A 22,948-nucleotide genomic window follows, 5' to 3' on the forward strand; every position below is an offset into this window, starting at 1 on the left:
GCTGCCGATGACAGCTTATTATGGAAAGAGTCAGTTTCACTAAGGATGCTTGCCAATAAAACAAAGTGGAAAACGGGATCTCTTCATAATTTCTATTCATCGAGCCACAATTTTGTAGATGATAGCCGAGCTCTTATTCAGATTTCAAAAACCACTTTGCGGACTTAAGGATCATTCATTCCCACAGACCCCGGATGGGGGTAACCTCCGCGGGCGGCAGCGTCATGCGGAGAGCAAGTTTGCTCCCTGCTCCCTGGGCCGCACGGACAACCTGAAGATTTATTTAAGCACAGCTCCCAACAGCAGCCGGAGCTGATGGTTCATTGCTTATTCCACTGTTAAAGTTGGGATTTACCATCCTGCAGAATGATTTCATAGACACCTCTGAGTCAATCCTTTATTTCTAAATCAGAATAACAGAGTTACCAGCAGGCTTGACACCAGGTAAACCTTTGTAAAATGCCAGCTGGCCTAAGAGATTACACTCACCGGAGGGGATGTGAGTTAATGTTTTCTTGTCACCTCTGGTAGACATTTTGTTTACAGATTTCTGTGAACTTTTCCTCTTAGTTAAGAAAATTGGCTGGAGGCAGCCCTGTGTGAAATAGTTACAGTCGTTTCTACTGCATTTGCTTGAAAACGTGTTTTCCCTTAAGTAAAACTGGACAAACAGCTATTCTGATTTTGGCCTGCTCAAAAAATCTGAAGCGATTTTAAACATCCCTATTTTTTGCACATAGCTTTCAGGCCTGTAGACTTTCTTTCTTTTTTAAAAAAAATTCATTTATTTAGTCAAATTTCAACTCCGGGAGTTGGTGATGGACAGGGAGGCCTGGCGTGCTGCGATTCATGGGGTCGCAAAGAGTCGGACACGACTGAGCGACTGAACTGAACTGAATTATGGATCAGTTATCATTGTATATATGGTGTAACTAGCAGTGGATATATAATTTTGTGTTGAGGAGCTTAAATAGGGAGCTAAGATATCTATCTAAAATATATCATGGGTGAATGATTAAAAAGTGACCCCTACCTAAACAAAGTTAATATTATTTATTATATTATTTTTATTCTGTTAATCAGTGCTTAGAAAAGATGCTTAAAAACATTATAAGGGTAAGAGTTGTGGAAAGAGATGAGATTTAACCTGATTCTAAATGGACACAGATTACTGGGGAATCTTTTTAACCAGACAAAACGAAGGCCATAAGCAAAAGAATGGGAATGAGGAAAACCAATATGTGAACATTTGAAAGAAGTAAGATTAATTTGATTAAGAGATAAGCAAGAAGAGATTTCTGAAAAGAATCAAAGAAGTATCATTGGAGAAATTTGTGCAAAGGGTATCTTTTAAAAACTTTTTAATAATTTAATTTATTTTTGACTGTGCGAGGTCTTGTTGCTATGTGGGCTTTTCTCTACGTGTGGTGTACGGGATTCTCATTGCAGTGACTTTTCTTGTTGTGGGACATGGGCTCTAGGATATGACAGCTTCCATAGTTGTGACTCCCATCTCTAGAGCACAGGCTCAATAGTCGTGGCACACGGGCTTAATTGCTCCGAAGCATGTGGGATCCTCCTGGATCAGGGATCGAACCTGTGTCTCCTGCATTAGCAGGTGGATTCTTTGCCACTGAGGGACCAAGGAAACCCAGTTGGGCTTGATATTATCTCCCTTCTGTGACCAACAATTATGGTGTCATTATGGAATTGTATTAATAAATGGATTTCATTACACTAGTTACCTTTGATGGTTACACTAGTTAACTTTAGTTAACTTTCACTGCCAAGGACTCTGCATCTGGTTTCATCGTGAAAGAGTATGGTGATGGGTTGATGATAGCTGGCACCAATAGGGAAAAGCAGCATACACACGTTTATGTTCCATCTTATTCATCGGCATTTGTTTGTATTCAATGTAACCTTTTTTTCTTGTCTTTTTTCTCAGGTGAAGTGTACTTGGTTTATAGTGCTTCAGGTGTTCAGCAAAGGGATTCAATTTTACACACATACACACGCACACATCTATTCTTTGTCAGATTCTTTTCCCTTATAGGTTATTATAAGATACTGAGTATAGTTCCCTGTGCTATACAGTAGGTCCTTGTTTATATGTTTTATATATAGTAATCTGTATCTGTTAATCCCAAATTCTCAATTTATCCCTCCCTTCCTTTCTCCTTTGGTAACTATAAGTTTGTTTTCTATGTCTGTGAGTCTACTTTTGTTTTGTAAATAAGTTCATTTGTACTTTTTTTTTTTAGATTCCATATGTAAATGGTATCATATATTTGTCTTTGTCTAACTTACTTCACTTAGTATAATCTCTAGTTGCATCTGCATTGCTGCAAGTGACATTATTTCATTCTTTTAATGGCTGAGTAATATTCCATTACATATGTTTGTATCTGGAGTGGGTAGCCATTCTCTTCCCCAGGAGACCTTCCAAACCCAGGGATTGAAGCTGTGTTTCCTCCGTTGCAGGCAGATCCTTGACCATCTGAGCTACCAGGAAAGCCCATAAGATATATATAAATGTATATATATATATATGTTATATATATATATATACATTTATATATAAACATATATATATGTTATATATATAAACATATATATATAACATATATATATGTTATATATATATATATATATATAAAGCATCTTTACCTGTTCATCTCTTAATGGACATTTAATTTTATATATTGTTTTGGCTGTATTGCATAGCAGATGGAATCTTAGTTCCCTGACCAGGGATCGAACCTGTGTCCCCTGCATTGGAAGCACAGAGTCTTAACCAGTGGATCACCAGGGAAGTCCAATGGACATTTAGATTGTTTCCATGTCTTGGGTATTGTTTAAAGTGCTGCTATGAACATGCATTGTGCGTGTGTCTTTTCCAATTAGAGTTTTCTTCAGATATATGCCCAGGAGTGCTCGGTCATATGGTAACTCTGTTTTTAGTTTTTAAGGACCCTTATAGTATTCTCCATAGTGGCTGCACCAATTTATGTTCCTACCAACAGTGTAGGAGGATTCCCTTTTCTCTACAACCCAATACAACATTTTAGATATAGTGGGTTTTTTTCCCCCTCCAACTTAAAACCCAGATATAAGTAGGGCTGGTATTTACCAACATGCACTACTATACTATATCAGTCTTTATAGCTGGCATCTATTCAAATCAGATGGGTATCTACTCTCATTGGCTGGTGCCTGTGCCAATTTTATTATGAAATATTTAAATATCATTTCTGAATATGTGTTGGATTTCTTCAAAAACGATTCCAAGTCCATTGTGGCCAGTGAGTATACCGTGAAATTCTTATGAATCTTCACAGTACCCAGCTCAGTGATAAGCATATGGTAGATGCTCCATAAATACTTAGCAAGTGGCATGTAATCAGATGGTAGGAAGTAGACACAGTCTGCTTTGGCTGAAATGACTGTCATTGGTCTCGTTTTGCTCTGTAACGAGCAGTTTACCTAGCCTAATGACCTGTGAGATACTTTGGTTATTTTCACAGCTGCAAGAGTCAGATTAAAGAATAGACCCAGAAAGGGCCACAGCTTGTGGGAAATAAAGCCCCCCAGCCCAAGTCCAAAGAATGAGCTTGGAAGTGCAGTGGGAAGCAAGGCTTTAACGACCATCTTGCAATATCAGGTGTCTGATGGGCAGGCACACCCAGAGTGGTTACACAGAGCAAGCTATCCTAGCACTCAAGTCCCTCCCCCGTTCCTCATTGGCTGAGTACTATGGGGTTAATAGTCTTCCCCTCGCCTAGACTTATTACCCCCCAAGCACTTATTCCCGCTCTTTTGTCTTGAATTCACCAATAAAATGAGCCTGCATGAAAATCCTAGGCATTCTACTCTCCCTTTGTTTGCCCAGACTTTCCCCCGTGAATATCCCTTCCTACTACATTGGTAGGCTGTCACTCACTATCTTTGAAAATAAACCACTTTTTCAATTTCTTACAAGCCCAAGCTTATGCTGATCAACAAAAGAGTGGACAGAAGGCCAGTGCCCAGTGTGAAAATGCACCAAAACCCTGTCCTCGCCACACTTACTGCCAATGTGATTTCACATTGTGGAGCGAGATTAGATTCTCCGGAGTGGTAGAATATTACTGCCCATCACCCCCAAGCTGGGCTTAGTGGCAGTCTTCATTTGATTCACAAAGGGCTTCAATTACTTCAGACTGAGATTTCCTATGAGTTCTTCCTTTGATTAATTTACTGGTTTCCTTTAAAACATGCTTTTCTGTTCCCTTTTACTCAAGTACCATTTTCCTTTTTTAAAAAAATTTGAAACCAACCAATCCATATTTTTCCCATTCTAGAACTGAAGGGTAATTTTTTTTTAATTAAAAAAAATTTTTTTTGAACTTTTTATTTTGTATTGAGGTATATCTGATTAAGAATGTGTGAGAGTTTCAGGTGAACATCAAAGGGATGCAGCCATAGATACACATGTATTCGTGCATGGGTGCTCAAGTCGCTTCAGGTGTGTGCGACTCTTTGCGACCCTATGGACTGTAGCCCGCACTACTCCTCTGTCCATGGGATTCTCCAGGCAAGAATACTGGAGTGGGTTTCCATTTCCTCCTCCAGGGGATCTTCTTGACAGGATTGAACCCGTGGCTTTTATGTCTTCTGCATTGGCAGGTGGGTTTTTTTTTTTTTTTTTACCATTAGAGCCACCTGGGAAGCTCATACATGTATTTATTTTCCCCCCAAATCCCTCCCATCCAGGCTGCCACATAACAGTAAGCAGAGTTACGTGTACTATACGGTAGGTCCTAATTGGTTATCCATTTTAAATATAGCAATTATATATATATATATATGTACATGTTATATATATATATATATATATATATATATATAATATATGTTCATGACCATCCCAAACTCCCTATCTGTCCCTTCCCCCTGTCATCCGCACCCCCTTGTCCCTGCTGCCCTTGCTCTGGCAAGCATAAGTTCATTTTCTAAGTCTGTGAGACTCTTTCTTAAAGGGTAATTCTTGAAATCATTCTGTTTCTTCTGGATGTTTGTGTCTTAAAATATTTTTGAGATGATGAGACCCTCTCTGTGGTGATTATTTAGCAAACTCTCCATTATTTCTTGCCTATATTTTTCTTAAAGTCAGTCCTTTTAGCCTTTAATCATTTGTCTTGATTTTTTTCTGAACCTATTCCAATTCTTCAAACTGTATATGGAGTTAAGGTCACTACACTGAACCCCAGTTCTTTAAAAGAAAAAAAATCACTTTATTCTTCATTGTTCTGGGAAATCATGCATAATCTCTTGCCCAAGGTCATGTTGTCAAGTTAGTTTTATCCTGTATCTCTGATTAGGAGCCTGACATGTCATGAGACATATACCAGGAGATGTTGTCAAATGTTAGTTATTAATATATGGACCCCACAAAATTTGAATTTGTGGTTATTAGACTTGGGATGAGCTAGTATGCTTGTGCATTATTCTGATAGTTTGATCAACTAAATTAACAGCAGAAAGAAGTTAAAGGGGAAATAAAGTACTTAAGGAAATTAAAATGTTCAAAATGATACAATATAAATACTGTTTGCATTTAAATACTGATTTGAATATTAATTCATTTAAGTAAAATTTTATTTATTCTTAAATTGTTAGTAATTTACCTATAAGCAATAACATTGCATGTCCTTAAGTATTAGATAATTTGGACTTTGTGCTGGTTTAGGAGTAATTTTTCCCCATTAGACTGAATTATCAGTGTTAGGTGTCATCTAATCTTTATAACTGAAAAAGACCAACAAGAGGTATGGATACCTTTCTGTGAACTTCACCTGAAAACTATGTAAGAAATCCCCAGTGTAGAGTAGGCACTCAGAAACATCAACTCCTTTTCACCAACAACCACTTCTTTTTATAAATCTGGATACAAAAACCAGAACAGTTAGGTGAGTGTCTTGAATCAGTAAGGTGAGTGTGTGTGTTAGTTGCTCAGTTATATGTGCTTCTTTGTGATCGCATAGACTGTAATCCACCAGGCTCCTCTGTCCATGGAATTCTCCAGGCAAGAATACTGCAGTGGGTAGCCATTTCCTTCTCCTGGGGATCTTCCTGACCCAGGGATCAAACCCAGATCTCCCATTTTGCAGGAGGTTTCTTTACCAGCTGAGCCACCAGGGAAGCCCAAGAATACTGGAGTGGGTAGCCTATCCTTTCTCCAGTGGATCTTCCTGACCCAGGAATCAAACCCAGGTCTCCTGCATTTCAGGCAGATTCTTTACCAGCTGAGCTACTAGGGAAGCCTCTGAATTGGTAAGGGATGAACCAAACTTGAATGCAAGTCTTCTAACTCTTGGTCCAGTGTTACTTCTGTTGTATTACTTGCTTCTGTGTCCCAGATGTAAAAGGCAAGCATGGGGACTTCCCTGGTGGTGCAGTGGCTAAGACTCCACATTCCTAATGCAGGGGGCCTGGGTTTGATCCCTGGTCAGGGAACTAGATCCCAAGGGTTGCAACTGAAAATCCTGCATGTCCCACATGACACAACTAACACCCGGAACAGCTAAATAAGTATTTTTAGAAAAGAGGCAGTCAAACCACCAGGGCTAAAGAGTTGCTTTCTCTTTTCTGCCTCTTTTTCTTTTCTTTTTTAGTTGCTTCCTTTCTATAGCGGAGGCCCTGGGACTCCTGTCTGATAGGATGGAGATAGGTGGAATGGTGAACAGGGAGCTACTGATTTCAAGGGAACCAGCCTAACAGCTATAGCCATGTCCACCCAACAACCAACAGCAGAACTTGGTAGCCTGAGAATGTGATAAGCAAGCAACTGTAAGATGCAATGGGGTTTTGGTCTCCCCTAGTGGCTCAGATGGTAAAGAATCTGCTTGCAATACAGGAGACCTGGGTTTGATCCCTGGGTGGGGAAGATCCCCTGGAGAAGAGAATGGCAACCCACTCCAGTATTCTTGACTGGAGTATCCCCATGGACAGAGGAGCCTGGGGGGCTACAGTCCATGGGGTCTCAAAGAGTCGGACACGACTGAGTGACTAATACTTTCACTTTCATAAGATGTTATAGAAAGACTGAAGAAAGTGGCTTCTTATCATTTACAGAGTTATCATGCTCTCTTCTACTCTGTGACACAGAAATTGTAAAACAGCTCAGGGGAAAATAGCATATTTTCATTAGCATATTTGAAAAGTAAAGTAATATTCAGAATTCTTCTCTAGTCTTATGAGAGTCTCTTGAAGTCATGGGCCTCCTCTATTGATAGGAATTACTGGGTTAGAATTTGGTACAATTGGACTCAGTTTATAAAGAAAAAAGAATAAAAGGAAAATGAGGCCAAGTCATTTAGAATACTCCACTGCCACAAGGTGGAACTTTATTAAAGCATTATAAGGTGTACTAGTTACTTTAAAACTGTAAATTCTTAGATAATTGCACAATCAGAGAACATTCAGTTGGTCAAGTTACAGTAATATTTTTCTGTGTTTTATAATACATTTACATCTTAGCCAATATCCAGGAGAAAATTAGTCCTATATGGAAATAACAGAAAGTTTAAGTCGTACAACAAAAGAACATTTATTATAAGATAAAGGAGTGTCCTATGGGACTGAGGATAAGCTAACAAAAATAATTAAAATCATGGTAGAATGTTCAGGAGTACTGCATTCACCTGGACAGGCTGTTATTTTAGCTCCACCTCCTAATATAAAAATCTAAAAACTGGACAATTAACTGTCTCTATGATTTTAGATTTACTTTATCTGAATCTATGATGGATATTTAACAAATACTGGCTTAAGCACTTGAGCTTTTACTTTTTCCCTCTGTTAAGTATTTAATGATCTGTAAATAAGTACTTGAGAAAATGCTACCTAAAGGGACCCTGTGCTTTCGAACGACATGCAAAGCTTTGTGTAATGTGAATAATTCACCCTCTGGTTTATAGTTTAGACCCATGTGGTAAGTATTCTTCCCACTAATATAAGAGGCTGTGCGTGTTAAATCACTTCAGTCATGTCCGACTCTTTGCAACTCTATGGACTCTAGCCCTCCAGGCTCTTCCATCCATGGGATTCTGCAGGCAAGATTACTGGAGTGGGTTGCCACGCCCTCTTCCAGGGGATCTTCCTGACCCAGGGATTGAACCTGCATCTCTTATGTCTCTTGCATTGGCAGATGGGTTCTTTACCACTAGTGCCACCTGGGAAGCCCATATGAGGCTGCTGCTGCTGCTGCTGCTGCAGCTAAGTCGCTTCAGTCATGTCCGACTCTGTGCATGGACGGCAGCCCACCAGGCTCTCCCATCCCTGGGATTCTCCAGGCAAGAACACTGGAGTGGGTTGCCATTTCCTTCTCCTCATATGAGGCTGCTGCTGCTGCTAAGTCGTTTCAGTCGTGTCCGACTCTGTGCGACCCCACAGACGGCAGCCCACCAGGCTCCCCCATCCCTGGGATTCTCCAGGCAAGAACACTGGAGTGGGTTGCCATTTCCTTCTCCAATGCATGAAAGTGAAAAGTGAAAGTGAAGTCGCTCAGTTGTGTCCGACTCTTAGTGACCCCATGGACTGCAGCCCACCAGGCTCCTCCGTCCATGGGATTTTCCAGGCAAGAGTACTGGAGTGGGGTGCCATTGCCTTCTCTGCATATGAGGCTAGTTCCATGCAGAGATGTCACCCTCTCGTATAGGAAAGGATTGCTTTCTCCATCTCCCTAGTAATGGTCCTCTGGTCTTTTTTGAAGAGAACATTCAGCAAGCTTACACCAGGCTCCAGCTCTGTAGGAAACCCATACATTTCTTCTTTTCATCTTAATTCTTTGTTCCTCTCCTCCATTCTTTACCTCATTTACGTACTTCCTCTGTGCCCAGATAGCGTCTTCATTCAAGAGACCAGCTACACCAAGGCCAGAATGAAACCTATTAGTTCTAATTCCAAATTAGTTCTAATTCAAAATTGTCTTAAGGAGAGGGTGGAAGGGTGGTGGTGTTGAAAACATTTCCCAGAAGGAGAGAGCTGGGGCAGATGACTCAATAGGGTCTGCCATAGAAGGCTGGGCTCAGATGTTTGCAAAGATAGCCTGGAGACAGTTTGGAGATAGTCTGATTTGGTTTTTCCAAGACAGTCTTTCTCAAGGCTCTTCCTTTTTGAGAATGGAGTTTGAGAATCTCACTTTTTAAGTCGTTTCCTGGTGATTCCTATGCTGAAGTTTCCAGTGTCCTAGAATACATTCTCAAAAACATTATGTGAAAAGATAGAATTTCAAATTAAGCATCTTAAGCAAGCAGCCCCATCTAAGGAATTTGTCATAGCATTAGCCTCAGTCTTGGACCAAGCACCAGTTCTGTAAGATCAGTAGCATAGACTAGAGCCATGCCAGGTTCCAAAGGCCTTGATGGGCGTGGCCAGTGATTCCTGGGTGATCTTCAGTCAACTGATAAGAAATGATTGAGTGGAGGTGGTTGAATTCTGTATTTTTACTGATTATAGGTTCTAGTTGTATTGAATTAAAAAAAAAAAACTTACCATTTGGAGTCATAGCAGAAGTTTATTATTAAGGGTATGCCCATCAATGACTATGAAATTAGGAAGATTGTTTAATATCGCTTGTCTTTCTTGGGCACTGTTAGCAAAGTGAAAATATGTTAACTCTTCTGTATACGTTACACTTCGCCCAGAAGAGTAGACAAACAAGGACAGTTTATCACTTCATCAGAAACTAGAAAAGAAATGGTACCCAATTCAGAGCATCTCCTGTGTGCTAGGGACTGATAGGATATTTTCTGTGCATTATGACATTTAACCCTCATAATCCAATGAGGTAGATATTATTATTTCTAACTTCAGCAAAATAAAATAAAGACAAAAATGTGAAACTTGTGAGATTAGTCTCAAAACATACGGAAGGCATTGTTGTTCTTTAGTCACCAAGTTGTACCTGACTCCTGTGTTCCCATGGACTGCAGCCCCCCAGGCTCCTCTGTCCGTGGGATTTCCCAGGCAAGAATACTGGAGTTGGCTGCCACTTCCTTCTCCAGGGGATCTCCCTGACCCAGGGATCAAACCTGCATCTCCTTCTTTGCAGGCGGAGTCTTCACCGCTGAGCCACCAGGGAAGCCCAGAGAAGGCGTTAGAGCCGGGCATTGAATATAGTTTGGAATATTTCTAGTGCCTGAACCATTTATGTCATATAATGTCAACATAACAGAAGCATCTCTGGGTAACAATGAACCCTCCTTGCTTCTAGCTGAACCCTATCTTTCTTCAAGAAGCAGCTCCAATCCCATCTGTTCATTCATGCAGACTTCCCTGGCATTCCTCAGATTTTTTTTATCTTCACCTTCATTTGATCCTCATGAACATATTTGATCATTTTCTCACATTGTAGTATTCCTGAAATTGGAGTGGAGGCACCTTGCTGGGGTTAGAGGATCATAGTTTGTGTTTTTTCCTTTTTTCTTGCACGCATGCTCAGTTGCGCCCCACTCTTTGCAACCCCATGGACTGTAGCCCCCCAGGCTCCTCCATCCATGCAGATTTCCAGGCAAGAATATTGGAGTGGGTTTCCTTTTCCTACTCTTCCTTCATAATGATAATAAAATTAAGGTGCATCTTAAACTTGATGGCATCCTAGACTCAATGAAATAGATGTTACTTGGGTATTTAACGGTCTGGACATGCTCTATTGAAACTGTAACTGGCACAACTAGTGCTCACAGACATCTGCGTGCTCCCCTGCTTCCAGCAGCTTCCCTGGAAATCAGCTGGGCCTGTGTGACCAGCTCTGGCCAATGAATCCTGAACAGAGGTAACACTTGTCACCCCTGGGCCAAGACAGGTAAGTACTAATGTGGCTCTTATATCTCTCTATCCCAGCCACAGCAAACTTAGGAGCCAATAGATGTTAAGTACTTATTTATTTTGGAGAAGGCAATGGCACCCCACTCCAGTACTCTTGCCTGGAAAATCCCATGGATGGAGGAGCCTGGGAGGCTACAGTCCATGGGGTTGCAAAGAGTCAGACACGACTGAGTAACTGAACAACAACAAAGGGTATGAATAACTAAAAATTCAGAATTGAACTTTGAAATGATCACTCTAGTCCTGTAGTATGACAAATGGATTCAAGTCAAGTGAAAGGAAAGTTTCAACTTCCCATGTAAAACTTGATAGCTTGGACTCAGTGGTGCCGGAGATATTGAGACGTGAGAATAACAACTTATTTATGTAACAGCCTTATGGTAATATATACTCACGTGATAAGTGCATGATGATGGTTCCTTCTTTTGGGTTCCTACTAATCAAAGTGTTAGTTGCTCAGTCGTGTCTCTTTTCAACCTCGTGGACTATACAGTCCATGGTATTCTCCAGGCGAGAAAACTGGAGTGGGTAGCGGTTCCCTTCTCTTTTACACACCTGACATTTTCAGTAGCAGCCCTGGAGTGCCGCCCCTTCGTTCCTTTTTCTCTCCATGATCTTCATTATCTGTGCTCAGCTAAACTTCTACAGACAACATCCCTTTACAATAATAGGATTTGAGGATGAGGGACAAATAACCTCAGAAAGAGGAACACAAGAAAAAAGCATTGGATTTCTAGTATCCCAATGTTTGGTGAGAATGCAGAAGTGACCAGGAAAGTAGAGATTGAAATGTAGGGCTGTTCCTCCAAACTGGAACTATTTCAGCCTAGGCTCCCTTGCCTCCTGAGAAGTCTTTAGGACTAACTCATAACTAGAACAAGATAGCTCTCCAGCTTCATGGAAAGTTCTCATCCTTTTCAGAATGCAAGTCTGAATTTACTTTATGTCTTGTCTGAGGACAATCCTGTTTGTGAATATGCTGCACTGTAACTCCCTGAATTTCCTGGATCTGAAAAAAGTGAAAAGACTATTTGCTTTTATGTAATCAGATTCTCTGGAATTTAATCCTATATCCTATTTATGGCTGAGCTAGCCATTCAAAATTAAAATGAACCTTTCATCCATGTGTATCATAAATGGGCATTTATCAGGATTATATGATTTTGCAATCCATCTGAATATGTAACCTGAATTTGTTTTCTTTCCGTTTCACTATGTAATTACCATGCAACAATAACAAAAGTGACATGTTTGAAGAACAGATAAAATGCTGTAAATTGGCCAGTAATGGTGATATTTCCTCATCTTCTGAAAAACCCATTTATTCTCTCTCTCAACAAATCAAGGCATTGTCAGCCCATCCTCATTGCGTGGCCAGAGGGGCTCTACCAATTTCTAGATGTAAGTGAGTCTTGGAATGCAGATGAGGGCGACTAACGAAGGCTTTCAGCGCAGGCAGCTGGTTTTTGCTTGCCTCAATTTCTAAATCATCCATAATGGGGCCAAGACCTCCCAAGCACTAAAAAGAGCGAGCTGACATGCTGGACAAACTGTTAATTTTTTCCTAAAGAAGCTGCTATATTGCACATCTGTCACTGCGGCGCAGACAATTACTCAGTGAGTGGGGAAAAAATCTGCCGCTTGTTTCTAGCTGAGTTGTTAAGGGACATAATGGAGAAACACAATGGGACGGGAGTCAAATCAGGCAGGTTTCCTGTGTGCTTGCGATGCTTTCCATTTTGCAAGGCTGTCCTGTGATGTTAAACTTAGGTGAAGGAGATGAAGATGTGTGGAAAGGAATCAGGAGTGATGTGATAAAAGGAAACGGGTATAAAGATGGGGGAGGGTCAAGAGCCAGGCCTTCAGAGTTTCTGGACCACCCGGCTGACTGTTGAAAGCCTAAAGACACCATGCATGGTCATTGTTTTAGAAATACTGTGGTTTCCAACTTGACATTTCCCATCTCAGTGTGTTCTGCCAAGTGCTTCATGTTCACTTAAAAATTGTTTTGTGAATCCCATTCCCTCTACCTGCAGCATGGATTATCTGTAGTTTCCACAATCAATTATAGCCATCAAAAAAGCACTTTAGACTTAGATTAGCCACACAGGTATCTAATGAAGCCTTAATTTCTCCCCCCTGAAACTCATCTGCTCATCCTAACTATGAAATTCTGGCATTGGAAGAAATTTACTTAAGTAAGAATTTGTTTGCTTTTGGGAAAGCATATTTTTTAAGTATGTAATGAGCTACTATTTTTCTTTTTTTCTGCTTTTATTATAGAATGCTACCTTTAGGAAGGAATAAACATTTCCTTGAAATTTAATCGGAAGATGAAAACCAGTAGAAAAAAGGTCTGAGTGTTCTTTTTGCTTGGGATGCTATCATAATACAGTCTTGTCTTTACCATTTTATAGTTGAAAGATCAAGAATTATATACATAGATTTAAAATGCCATTAATGTATTTTGAATATTCAAACTAAGGGAAAAAGAAAAACGACTAAAGAAACACAAAAATAGCCTTCAATTGTTGCCTAACTTCATCCTTCAAAGATGAAGGAGTAAACACGGGCCATTCTGACACTGCCACGGGAGTGAGGTTGGTGAATCTGAGAATGATTTAAACTCCATGACAATTCAAAGACAGAAGACAACTCTAATGTACAGATAAAACCAAAAGTGGCAATAGTAGATCATACTCCTGGCAGTTAATGGCATTGACTCGCTAGAGACAAATCTGGATCTACTTAAAATGTCAGGTGGGTAAAGTAATGAGTCTTTGCCTAGTAGGAATCCGGCAGAAGGAGCCTTCATGGTCCACTTGTCAGTTGAGTATATATTACTGCAAGCCTGGGAAATAAATGAGTATTTAATACCTATTGGATAAAAAAAAAAAAAAAAAAATCCACTGTCTCTAACAACTCACAATTCAGTTTTTTGGGGGGAGAAAAGAGAGTATTTTATTAACATAATGAGATGTTTCCTATAAGCAACAGAACTCAACACTTTAATGAGTATTATAAAATATTTAAAATATCCAAGCAGATTTCTGGGGAGCACAATTTCCCAGAAGGAAATGGAGTAACACATATGGTTCTGACCCGTATTTCAAGTTATCAGAGAGAACTTGCACTTGTTCCTTTAGAATCAGAATCTTTGGGTAGAAAGAGACCTTAACACAGTTAGTCTAGCCCAGCATCAGAGAGAACAAAACCAGGGAAATGTGGTATAACAGGTCACAATCAGCTGTGAATAAATGAAATCAAATGTGTTTACCAATTTTTTCTCCTAAAATTTTTTAGAAAATGTTGACATTCTCTAGGACTGAAACATGAACAATGAATTTGGGGCTTCCCTGGTGGCTTAGACAGTAAAGCATCTGCCTGTGATGGAGGTGAGTTGAGTTCGATCCCGAGGTTGGGAAGATCCCCTGGAGGAGGAGATGGGAACTCACTCTAGTATTCTTGCCTGGAGACAGAGGAGCTTGGTGGGTGACAGTTCACGGGGTAAATAAGAGTTGGACACGACTGACCAACTAACACTTAATGGCACTGTTCAGTGTTAATTGTCAACGGATAGTAATTACCAGGGCTTCCCTGGTAGCTCGATTGGGTAACGAATCAGCCTGCCATGCAGGAGACCCTGGTTCGATTCCTAGGTCAGGAAGATCCACTGAAGAAGGGATAGGCTATCCATTCCAGTATTCTTGGGCTTCCCTGGTGGCTCAGCTGGTAAAGAATCTGCCTGCAATGCAGGAGACCTGGGTTCGATCCCTGGGCCGGGAAGATCCCCGGGAGAAGAGAATGGTTACCAACTCCAGTATTCTGGCCTGGAGAATTCCATGGACTGTATAGTCCATGGGGTCGCAAAGAGTCAGACACAACTGAGCGACTTTCAGTAATTAAAAAAAAAAAGTCCTTTCAACTTTATTTTTTATTATTTCAAGAGGGAAACATTTAAAGCACAAAGACAATGACTGCTTATAAATAACATTCTTAAACATAATGTTTATTCTTTCATTCTTTGTTGTACTATTATTATATCTTTCTACTAAAAGAAAAAATCCAAAATATTCTTTGCTAAACAACTTCATTTTACAATACCATTTTTTTTAAAGAAAAACAGAGTATAGGAGGAAATGGTTTTAAAAAGCATGTCAGCAGTGATTTTTCTCTTTCATGAAGTATCTGCTCAAAATGAAAACATATTGAAGAGAAGCAATTCTCAGTTCAATTAACTGCAAGAATATCAATTCACAATGCTAAGATATTAATAAAATGCAATTATTTTGCAATCATGTCTGTAAATTGCACACAGTCATGCCCTGTAAACATACCTATATGTATACATTAGGCATATCTTTAACCCTACTGTCTTAACTTCTCTTTGATAGCAACAGTATGAGTTATAAAGTCTGTTTTCAAATGCTGATACCAATTAACTGGTAAATGTTAGTTAACAGTGGATTTTCTTTTAAAGGAGACCATATAATTAAAAAAATAAAAGCAAAGAAATTTGAGGGGGGTAACACTGCCTTAAAAATTGTATTTGGGGAGGAAGAAGGAAGGGAGGAAGTAAATGATACCAATACACAATCTGGTTAATATCAAGTATAACAAGTATATAAAGCCAAAATGTTGAATTGCTAATGTAGCCACACTCAGTCTCTCGGCTACTTGCTGGGGAATAGATAATTTAGATAGTAATGGACGAGACTTATGCATTCTCTAAAAGTTTTAGTACAAGCAATTAATCTGATACGAGGCTTAGATTCTATAGAAGTGTTGGCTTTATGAAGGACAAGAGAAAAATCTAACTGACTTTTTATGGAGATATGATTGATACATTCTAAAACATGAATTCTTTTGGATGCTTTGGGTTCTACAGGCATAGGAACTGGTAAAAATTAACTTTACAATAAACGTAAATTAGTGAATTTCCTATCTTAAAGATATTTGATGTACATTAAAAATTCCACTTTTCAATTGTGTTCTTTTCTCTGATTAAGTGCAGGTCCAAGCAGAACTTCAGGTGTGCAATGATCATTCTTAAATTGCACTGAAAAGTGAAGGGAAGTCTGTGTGAGAGCAGGGGGAACGCTTGGGAAGTCACCACTTCTCTGCTTTGAGTATTGACTCATGTATTCCATAAACACTGCTATAGAATAAGACATGTTTGAAATCTTCTGTGAGTCACAGACAGGGCTCAAGATGTCAATATTGAGACCTTTCTTCTATTAAGGGAAAATATAAAGATGAATTATTTTGGGAGGTGGAGTTAGAGAACACCTGAGTTCAGTGATATCTTAGAAAGTTTCTTCAGCAGATTGATGCCTGTCCAGGAGAACAAGAAAAAATATTTATAAAGCTGCGACATATAGCTAAGGAGTCCCCCGTGCCAGCTCGTGGAAGGTCTGCTCTTCTTCACTGTGATAGACCATGGTGAAGTGAAAAAGAACGGTCAAGTCCATGGGAATTTGGGATCAGTCAATCTCACAAAAACCTCATTGTGTTTTACCTGTGGCTCCAAATTAGGCTTTTCAAAATTCTAGGATTTTAAAAGATCTTCAGGCAGTGGGATTAAAACAAACTTAAGAACAGACCTCAGAGTGCTATACGCTACCATAAAGAAGTTTTAAACCGAAATACAGACAATCTCCCCCAGCTTTTTGCGCCTTATATAGATAGAATGAGTATTCAATAAAAAATATATTTTTTTGAATGGTGAATTTTCAAGTAACAGATATTTAGGAAAGCATCAAACAACAAGTTACTTTATCCAATAAGAATGCTCACAGGGTAGGCTAAGAAGGGCATAAGAAAAGCAACTCACCTGGTAGCCTATGGTTCCCTAACCAACTTGTCCTCTTACCATGATAGACCTGGAAAAAAAGATAATTCTTAAAAGGAACCTGTAAGTTGGCAAACCATTAAGCCTTTCAAATAGCACGCTGAACTTCCTCTCCCCAACAAGCAGTATTTTCTTTAGAGGACCACGTGGGACAGGTCTATCACATGCACAAACCTCCTTTCCCCACTGTGAAAGACTCTTGGCGACTGTCAAATTCCCAAAAGCCTGTTAGACAGGAGCCAAGAGGAATTTTATCACAGTAAAATTACTCTGTGTGACCCTACAATGGTGCAGACATGTCATTATACATTAGTCCAAGCCCATAGAATGTTCCATACCAAGAGTGGACTGTAATATAAACTGTGGAGTTTGGGTGATTTTGATGTGTCCGTGCAGGCTCGACAGCTGTAACAAATATACCACTCTGCGGGGAGGACGTACATAATGGGGGAAGCTATGCACGTGTGCGGGGAGGGGATACTTCAGAAATCTCTGTACCTTTCCCTTGATTCTGCTGTGAATCTAAACTGCCCTAGAAAAACAAAGCTTAAAAAACATTAGAGGGTTGATTCACATGTGTTATCTTGGTCTTCACTCAACCAATAAAGGTCATTACAAAAGAGAATATCATTATTAGTTCTTACTAATGAAGACAGTAACAAACCAACATCTAAACTAAGAGCAATTCAGAATCTTGGACATTATGAAGCAGAGGATTCAGATGTAACAATACTAGGCACATAATACAAATGACTTGTTTTGCTTCATTTTGAAGTAACTGCTTAGGTGTTAGAAAGGGCAAACAGTACCGTTCATTTTTTTTTTTTTTGTACGCCTTGTAAATGGGCTGGATCTTTGCCAGACATCTGAATTCTTGGGAGAGCCATTAAAATCTTCAAATAAATTGAGTCGATATTCTAACTTACTCCGATGGTTAAAATCAGTTTACTACAGTTGAGTTGATCTTAAAAAAAATATCAACCTTTGGGAACAAAGAGGTAGAAGGAAGTCTAGATTATTAATAGAGTTTACAACTCAGTCATGGTGAATTTAAAAAATACATTTTTCTTTCCGTAATTATTTTATGTTCTAAATGAGGTAAAATTGATAAGATCTGCAGTAAAGTCATGTTGAGGGCACTGTGGTGATCACAATGATGAGGTTTATTTTTGTCGACATGTCAGAGGGCAACATTAATTGCTGTTTGTCAGCTGTGAACTTCATGCTACAGTGTCCAAGGATAGAAGATGAATGGGTGTCACCCTGTTGAGGAATCCTAACAAAAAAGTCAAATTCAAGGAATACGAAATTGGCCAGCCTTTCAAAAAAAAGATGTGCTTAGGACTTCATTGATGTAATGACAGGTGTTTTCGGTTAGGACAGACAGGGGAGAGGTGAAATACAACCCTTTCCGGCCAATCCTATTTTAGAAACACGTAGGCGTGCTCGGTCGCTGGGGCATCAAGCGCACACAGGAATGAATCAAGCTAAAACATGAGAAATTACTGACAATACAAGATCAAAATAAATATGAGAAACGAGCTGTTCTTTACACCTAGAATACGAGTCACTGAAAAATTTTAAAAGGTGAAGGTTTTTACTTTAGCACCGTGGACTTTGATGAAATCCCATTTCTATCACTCTGGCAGAACTGTAGCAGCTAGGAAGCTAGAGGGACAAGTCGGAGGCTTTGATGTTAGGTTTCAGCTTCAACCACAGAAGCTATGCTGTCATTTTAGAACAATGGGCTATAGCGAGCGAATAAAACTTGTTAAACAGCGCCTCTGCTTTTCCTCTTTAGGCAGATTTTCCTGAATTGGAGGCAGGGGTTGCAGGGGTGCTTTTTGGTAGAGGAAACCCAAGTCCTAATCCTTTTGGCCTCTGCAGGGCTGGAATCGGCTCAGCGATCCCCTTGCCATCTCGTCCGAGGCCTGTCCCAGGTGTCCAGCCCATATTCTGGAGCATTCGGTTCCCAATGTTGTTTTCTAGGATTGGCTGGGCGTTTTCTCCTACAAATCCTGGAATTAGAAAATGACAAAAACAAAACAAAATCCCATGTTAGTATGAACACAGATGAAGGCCTTCTTAGGCTAAGAAAACTACATTCTTTGAAGTTTTCCTTTCAACAAAGTACTGGGGAGGGTTCTTTATTCATCTTTGGATAAAGAGCTTGCTGCAGTAGAAGGCTCAATGGAAAAAAGACTGTGGTTAGTTTCAGCTCTTTAAGTTATTTAACCTCTTTGGGTTTCTGTTTTCTGATCTATAAAACAGGCATAATACAAAGCAATCAAAACTCAAATTACCAGACCACTTCTTGTGGTTATTCTTCCTTGATAATTAAGGGAGTGATCATCAAGCAAGCTGATGTTACAGACTGTGTAGGAAGAAAAGGGGTCAAAGTATGGACTCCCTGGTGGCTCAGTGGTAAAGAACCCGCCTGCCAATGCAGAAGACGCAGGTTTGATCCCTGGGTCGGGAAGATCCCCTGGAGAAGGAAATGGCAACCTGCCCGTTTTCTTGCCTGGAAAATTCCATGGACAGAGGTGCCTGGAGGGCTACAGTCTGCGGGGTTGCAATAGTGTTGGACACGACTTAGGGATTAAACAACAGCTTAAAACCATCTTGGTTTTAGGGAGAACATATTCAGTACCATCTCCTATATTGGGGCTTCCTCGAAAGTCTGTTATAGAATTCTGGGCTATAGTGTTTGCCCATAATTCCATCCCTAGGGTTCCCGGGATGAAGATGGCTCACTTTCTGAAGGTCTTCAGGATGCCTGTGGCATCCAAGCTCCGTCCTGGGTCCAGCATGTTTGTTTTGAAATGAGGGCTGTGTTTTCCGAGACAGTCTGAGAGTTGAAATGTGCAGGTGCTGACATCACTCACTGCTGTCAAAGGCTTGAGAGTCAGCTGTCTCTCCTGTGCCCTCATCCCCTTCCATCCCTTTCCCATCATCGTCCATCTTTCCTCCCTGATTTGGGTTTCCAACAGCACCTTCTACCCCACCTCTACCCACCAAATTGGGATTCTTCGTCCTCCTCTTTCTCTAAGACTGTATATAAGGATCCTTTTAAGCACCAGTAACAATTAACAAAAATATTATCTATGGGACCGCAGTGTATAGTGTTCTGTTTCTTGATACGGTTAGTGGCTACAGTAGTGACCGATTTATTATTGTTCTTTAAAACTCTGCCTACATATTTCATTCCATTCTCTGTATATGTGCTGCTCAGTTGCTAAGTCACATCTGACTCTTTGTGACCCGATGGCCTGTAGCCTGCCAGGTTCCGCTGTCCATGGGATTTTCCAGGAAAGAATACTGGAAAGTGAAAGTCGCTCAGTTGTGCCGACTTTTTGCGACCCCATGGACTATACAGTCCATGGAATTCTCCAGGCCAGAATACTGGAGTGGGTATCCTTTCCCTTCCCCAGGGGATCTTCCCAACCTAAGGATCGAACCCAGGTCTCCCGCATTGCAGGCAGATTCTTTACCGAGGTTGCCATTTCCTCCTGCAGGGGATCTTCCCAACCCAGGGATTGAGCCTGTTTCTTCTGAGTCTCCGGCATTGGCAGGTGGATTCTTTACCACTGAGCCACTTGGGAAGTCTCTGGTATATGTATTTCATAGGAAAAACATAAATAACAGTAAGTAACAAAAGACACGTCAGAGTTGAACTAACAGTATATTTAATCTGGGAATTTGTATCTGGTTTTCTGGAGAATAGTGAGTGGGTTGTTCTTCAGGATTCTAACTTACAGAAAGGAATTGCAAAGTGATAGAGATGAGTTATATAACTGGAACTGATGAGTTTATAACTAAAACTGGTGAGTTTTATAACGAACTATAGAGTAATCATCAATGGATTTTTGCAAGACCTTTACTGAACATTTTGATACTCATCTTCAGAGCATCTTCAGACTGAGAACAGAATACATTGCTGTCATTGCTAACTTCATTACAGGGAGTGAGAACTGGATTACCACAATAATGAGTTGGTTTTGGACTTGTCAGATTGGTTTTTAGCTCACTGAAGCAAGTATCTTAACATGTAATAGAAAAAAAAAACCTTCAATTGCCAGCAGCTTGAATGGCCAAAGATTGGCACCAAAGGAAAACTCTTGACTCATATTTACTGCTTGACAAACGCAAAATAAAAATACACAGAGATTTTATATATTTATCTAATTATACAAAAATATACATAAACATACAAAATATAAAAATGGGCTTCTTAATTACCAAACAAACAAAACAAAGAGAAACCTTTTGTTAAAACTTGTTTAATAACAAAAAGACAATTAAGGTTTTTAAGTTTTTACTTTAAAATTATGATAATGACAACAACAAGGCATCTAATTTTTTTCTGAACAGCTACTTCTCAGGCGTGTCAGGTTACATGGCGTACTAGCATTTTGTCTTATATCCCTAATTTTTCTGTCATCACCACAAATTAATTTAATCCACTGATAAGCTAAAGTCAGATCAGAGGTCTAACGAGGCTTCAGGCTACACATCTGTTATATCTTTGATATAAGAGATTGCAAAGGTTCAAGTTTAAACTTAAATATTTAAGAGAAAATACAAAGTCAATTTAAACCATCTCTGCAAAAACTGCAGGTTAGTTTTGAGTTCTGAAATGAACAGCAAATAACTGATTCATGACTGTAGTTTTAAAATGTTGGCATTTCAAGTGTGGTGGCTCAGTAGTGGCCACTCGACTCCACCCTGCTTTTTAATTTATATTTTAAATTGATGTATAGTTGATTTACAATGCTGTGTTAGTTTCTGGTGTATAGCAAAGTGATTCAGTTATACATACATATATAGTATATTTGCATTCTTTTTTATATTCAATTATGGTTTATCACAAGATATTGAGGATAGTTCTGTGCTATACAGTAGGGCTTTGTTATCTATTTTATATATAGCAGCTTGACTGAAAATCAAAATCTGCTCATCCCAAACTCCTATTTTATCCCTCCCCCATTCCTTTCCTCTTTTGGTAACCATAAGTTCATGCTTAGTTTTTATACAGGAAGAAAATAATTCATTCTATCTTTTTAATGCTGGTTTATTTCTCTTAATTAAAATGAAGCATTATTATCATGTTAAAAAAAAAAAAAGACCATTTGATGTCTTAAATGCTAAATCTTTCCCCATAGCAAAAGATTTCTGAAACAAACAAAAAACAATGGCTATTCTATATAACTTTAAAAAAGAAAAAACAGATACTTCATTTTTCATGGAAAATGACTCTGGTGTGAGATCTACTGTTGGTCTCTCATCCTTCTTTTATGAGATTAAGACATGGGAGTGGAACAACTCCGTCTCAGCACAGCATCTGACAACCATAATTTCCTTTTCTTTTGCTCCTGGCGGTGCTAAATCCTTTAAGTCCTTTCCTGGGAGGCTCTCCTCCTGCTCGGGCAATTTTAGCAATACATAGCCTGCTAACCCTTCTGCAAGCTCCCGCTCCAGCCCCCTTTATTCTGGATCTCTTATATCTATTACAGCTGAGTCGGTCCTTTCCCCTCAAATCTTCCAAAGAGTATTGTGGATAGTAATTCACTTGCGTAATTGGCTCAAGAGATGAAAATCTTGTATCGGCCTCTCTTAGCTGCTAATCTATCCAGCTGACTGCAAGCCTAATTGGCAGCTTGTTTAGTAATTTGGCTCCTAAAGTGTTGTATTGATGTTGGATAAACAGCCAATGGAAGGGGAGGTGACACACGCTGCTTCCCACATAACACAGTGCATCGCTTCAGTCCTGACCCCGTATTCAGAAGGCTTTTAGTGGCCTGTGCTCGTTCTTTCTTCCCACCCTCTTTCCCCATTACTTTACTAGTCAGCTGAAGAGCATGGTTATTATTATTATTTGTGACATTATTAGAATTGCCAGTTCTCATACTGTCCTCTGGTCTCAGTAACTAATTTAGGGACATGGGTTTTTGATTGCTGTTAAGAAACAGCATTGAGCACAGATTGGGCTGTGAGAAAGTGGTGAGGGTTACTACTTTTTGTCAAATGTTTTAATTATTTCATTTTTTAATATAGAAAAGCCTCACTGAGATCATTATACACTTTATCTGCAATAATGCAGAAGTTTTTCATGTGAATTTTGCAAAATAAAATCAGTTCAAGTAGCCAACTGCTTAAAAATACAAGGCTCTTACTTTTTAAACAATGAAATGTAAAACTAGTTTCTTGTTTTTTTTTTAACTAAGT

General features: G+C 39.5%; 1 protein-coding gene and 1 long non-coding RNA gene across 3 annotated transcripts in view; both read right to left on the minus strand.

Moving 5' to 3' along the window:
• Positions 1-14,261, minus strand: part of LOC129653918 (uncharacterized) — a 68,757-nt gene extending 54,496 nt beyond the window's left edge. Inside the window, exon 1 of the long non-coding RNA XR_008715278.1 lies at positions 11,268-14,261. This is a non-coding gene — a long non-coding RNA (uncharacterized LOC129653918). The remainder of the gene's footprint in view (positions 1-11,267) is intronic.
• A 621-nt stretch (positions 14,262-14,882) lies between these two features.
• Positions 14,883-22,948, minus strand: part of GPATCH2 (G-patch domain containing 2) — a 473,250-nt gene continuing 465,184 nt past the window's right edge. For both annotated transcript variants that reach the window (XM_055581908.1, XM_055581907.1), the window contains exon 11: positions 14,883-18,741. In XM_055581908.1, the coding sequence (XP_055437883.1) occupies positions 18,521-18,741 (221 nt within the window). In that variant the 3' untranslated portion in view covers positions 14,883-18,520. The remainder of the gene's footprint in view (positions 18,742-22,948) is intronic.

This window comes from Bubalus kerabau, chromosome 5 (genome assembly GCF_029407905.1).
Source record: "Bubalus kerabau isolate K-KA32 ecotype Philippines breed swamp buffalo chromosome 5, PCC_UOA_SB_1v2, whole genome shotgun sequence".
In the NCBI taxonomy this organism is placed as follows: domain Eukaryota; kingdom Metazoa; phylum Chordata; class Mammalia; order Artiodactyla; family Bovidae; genus Bubalus; species Bubalus kerabau.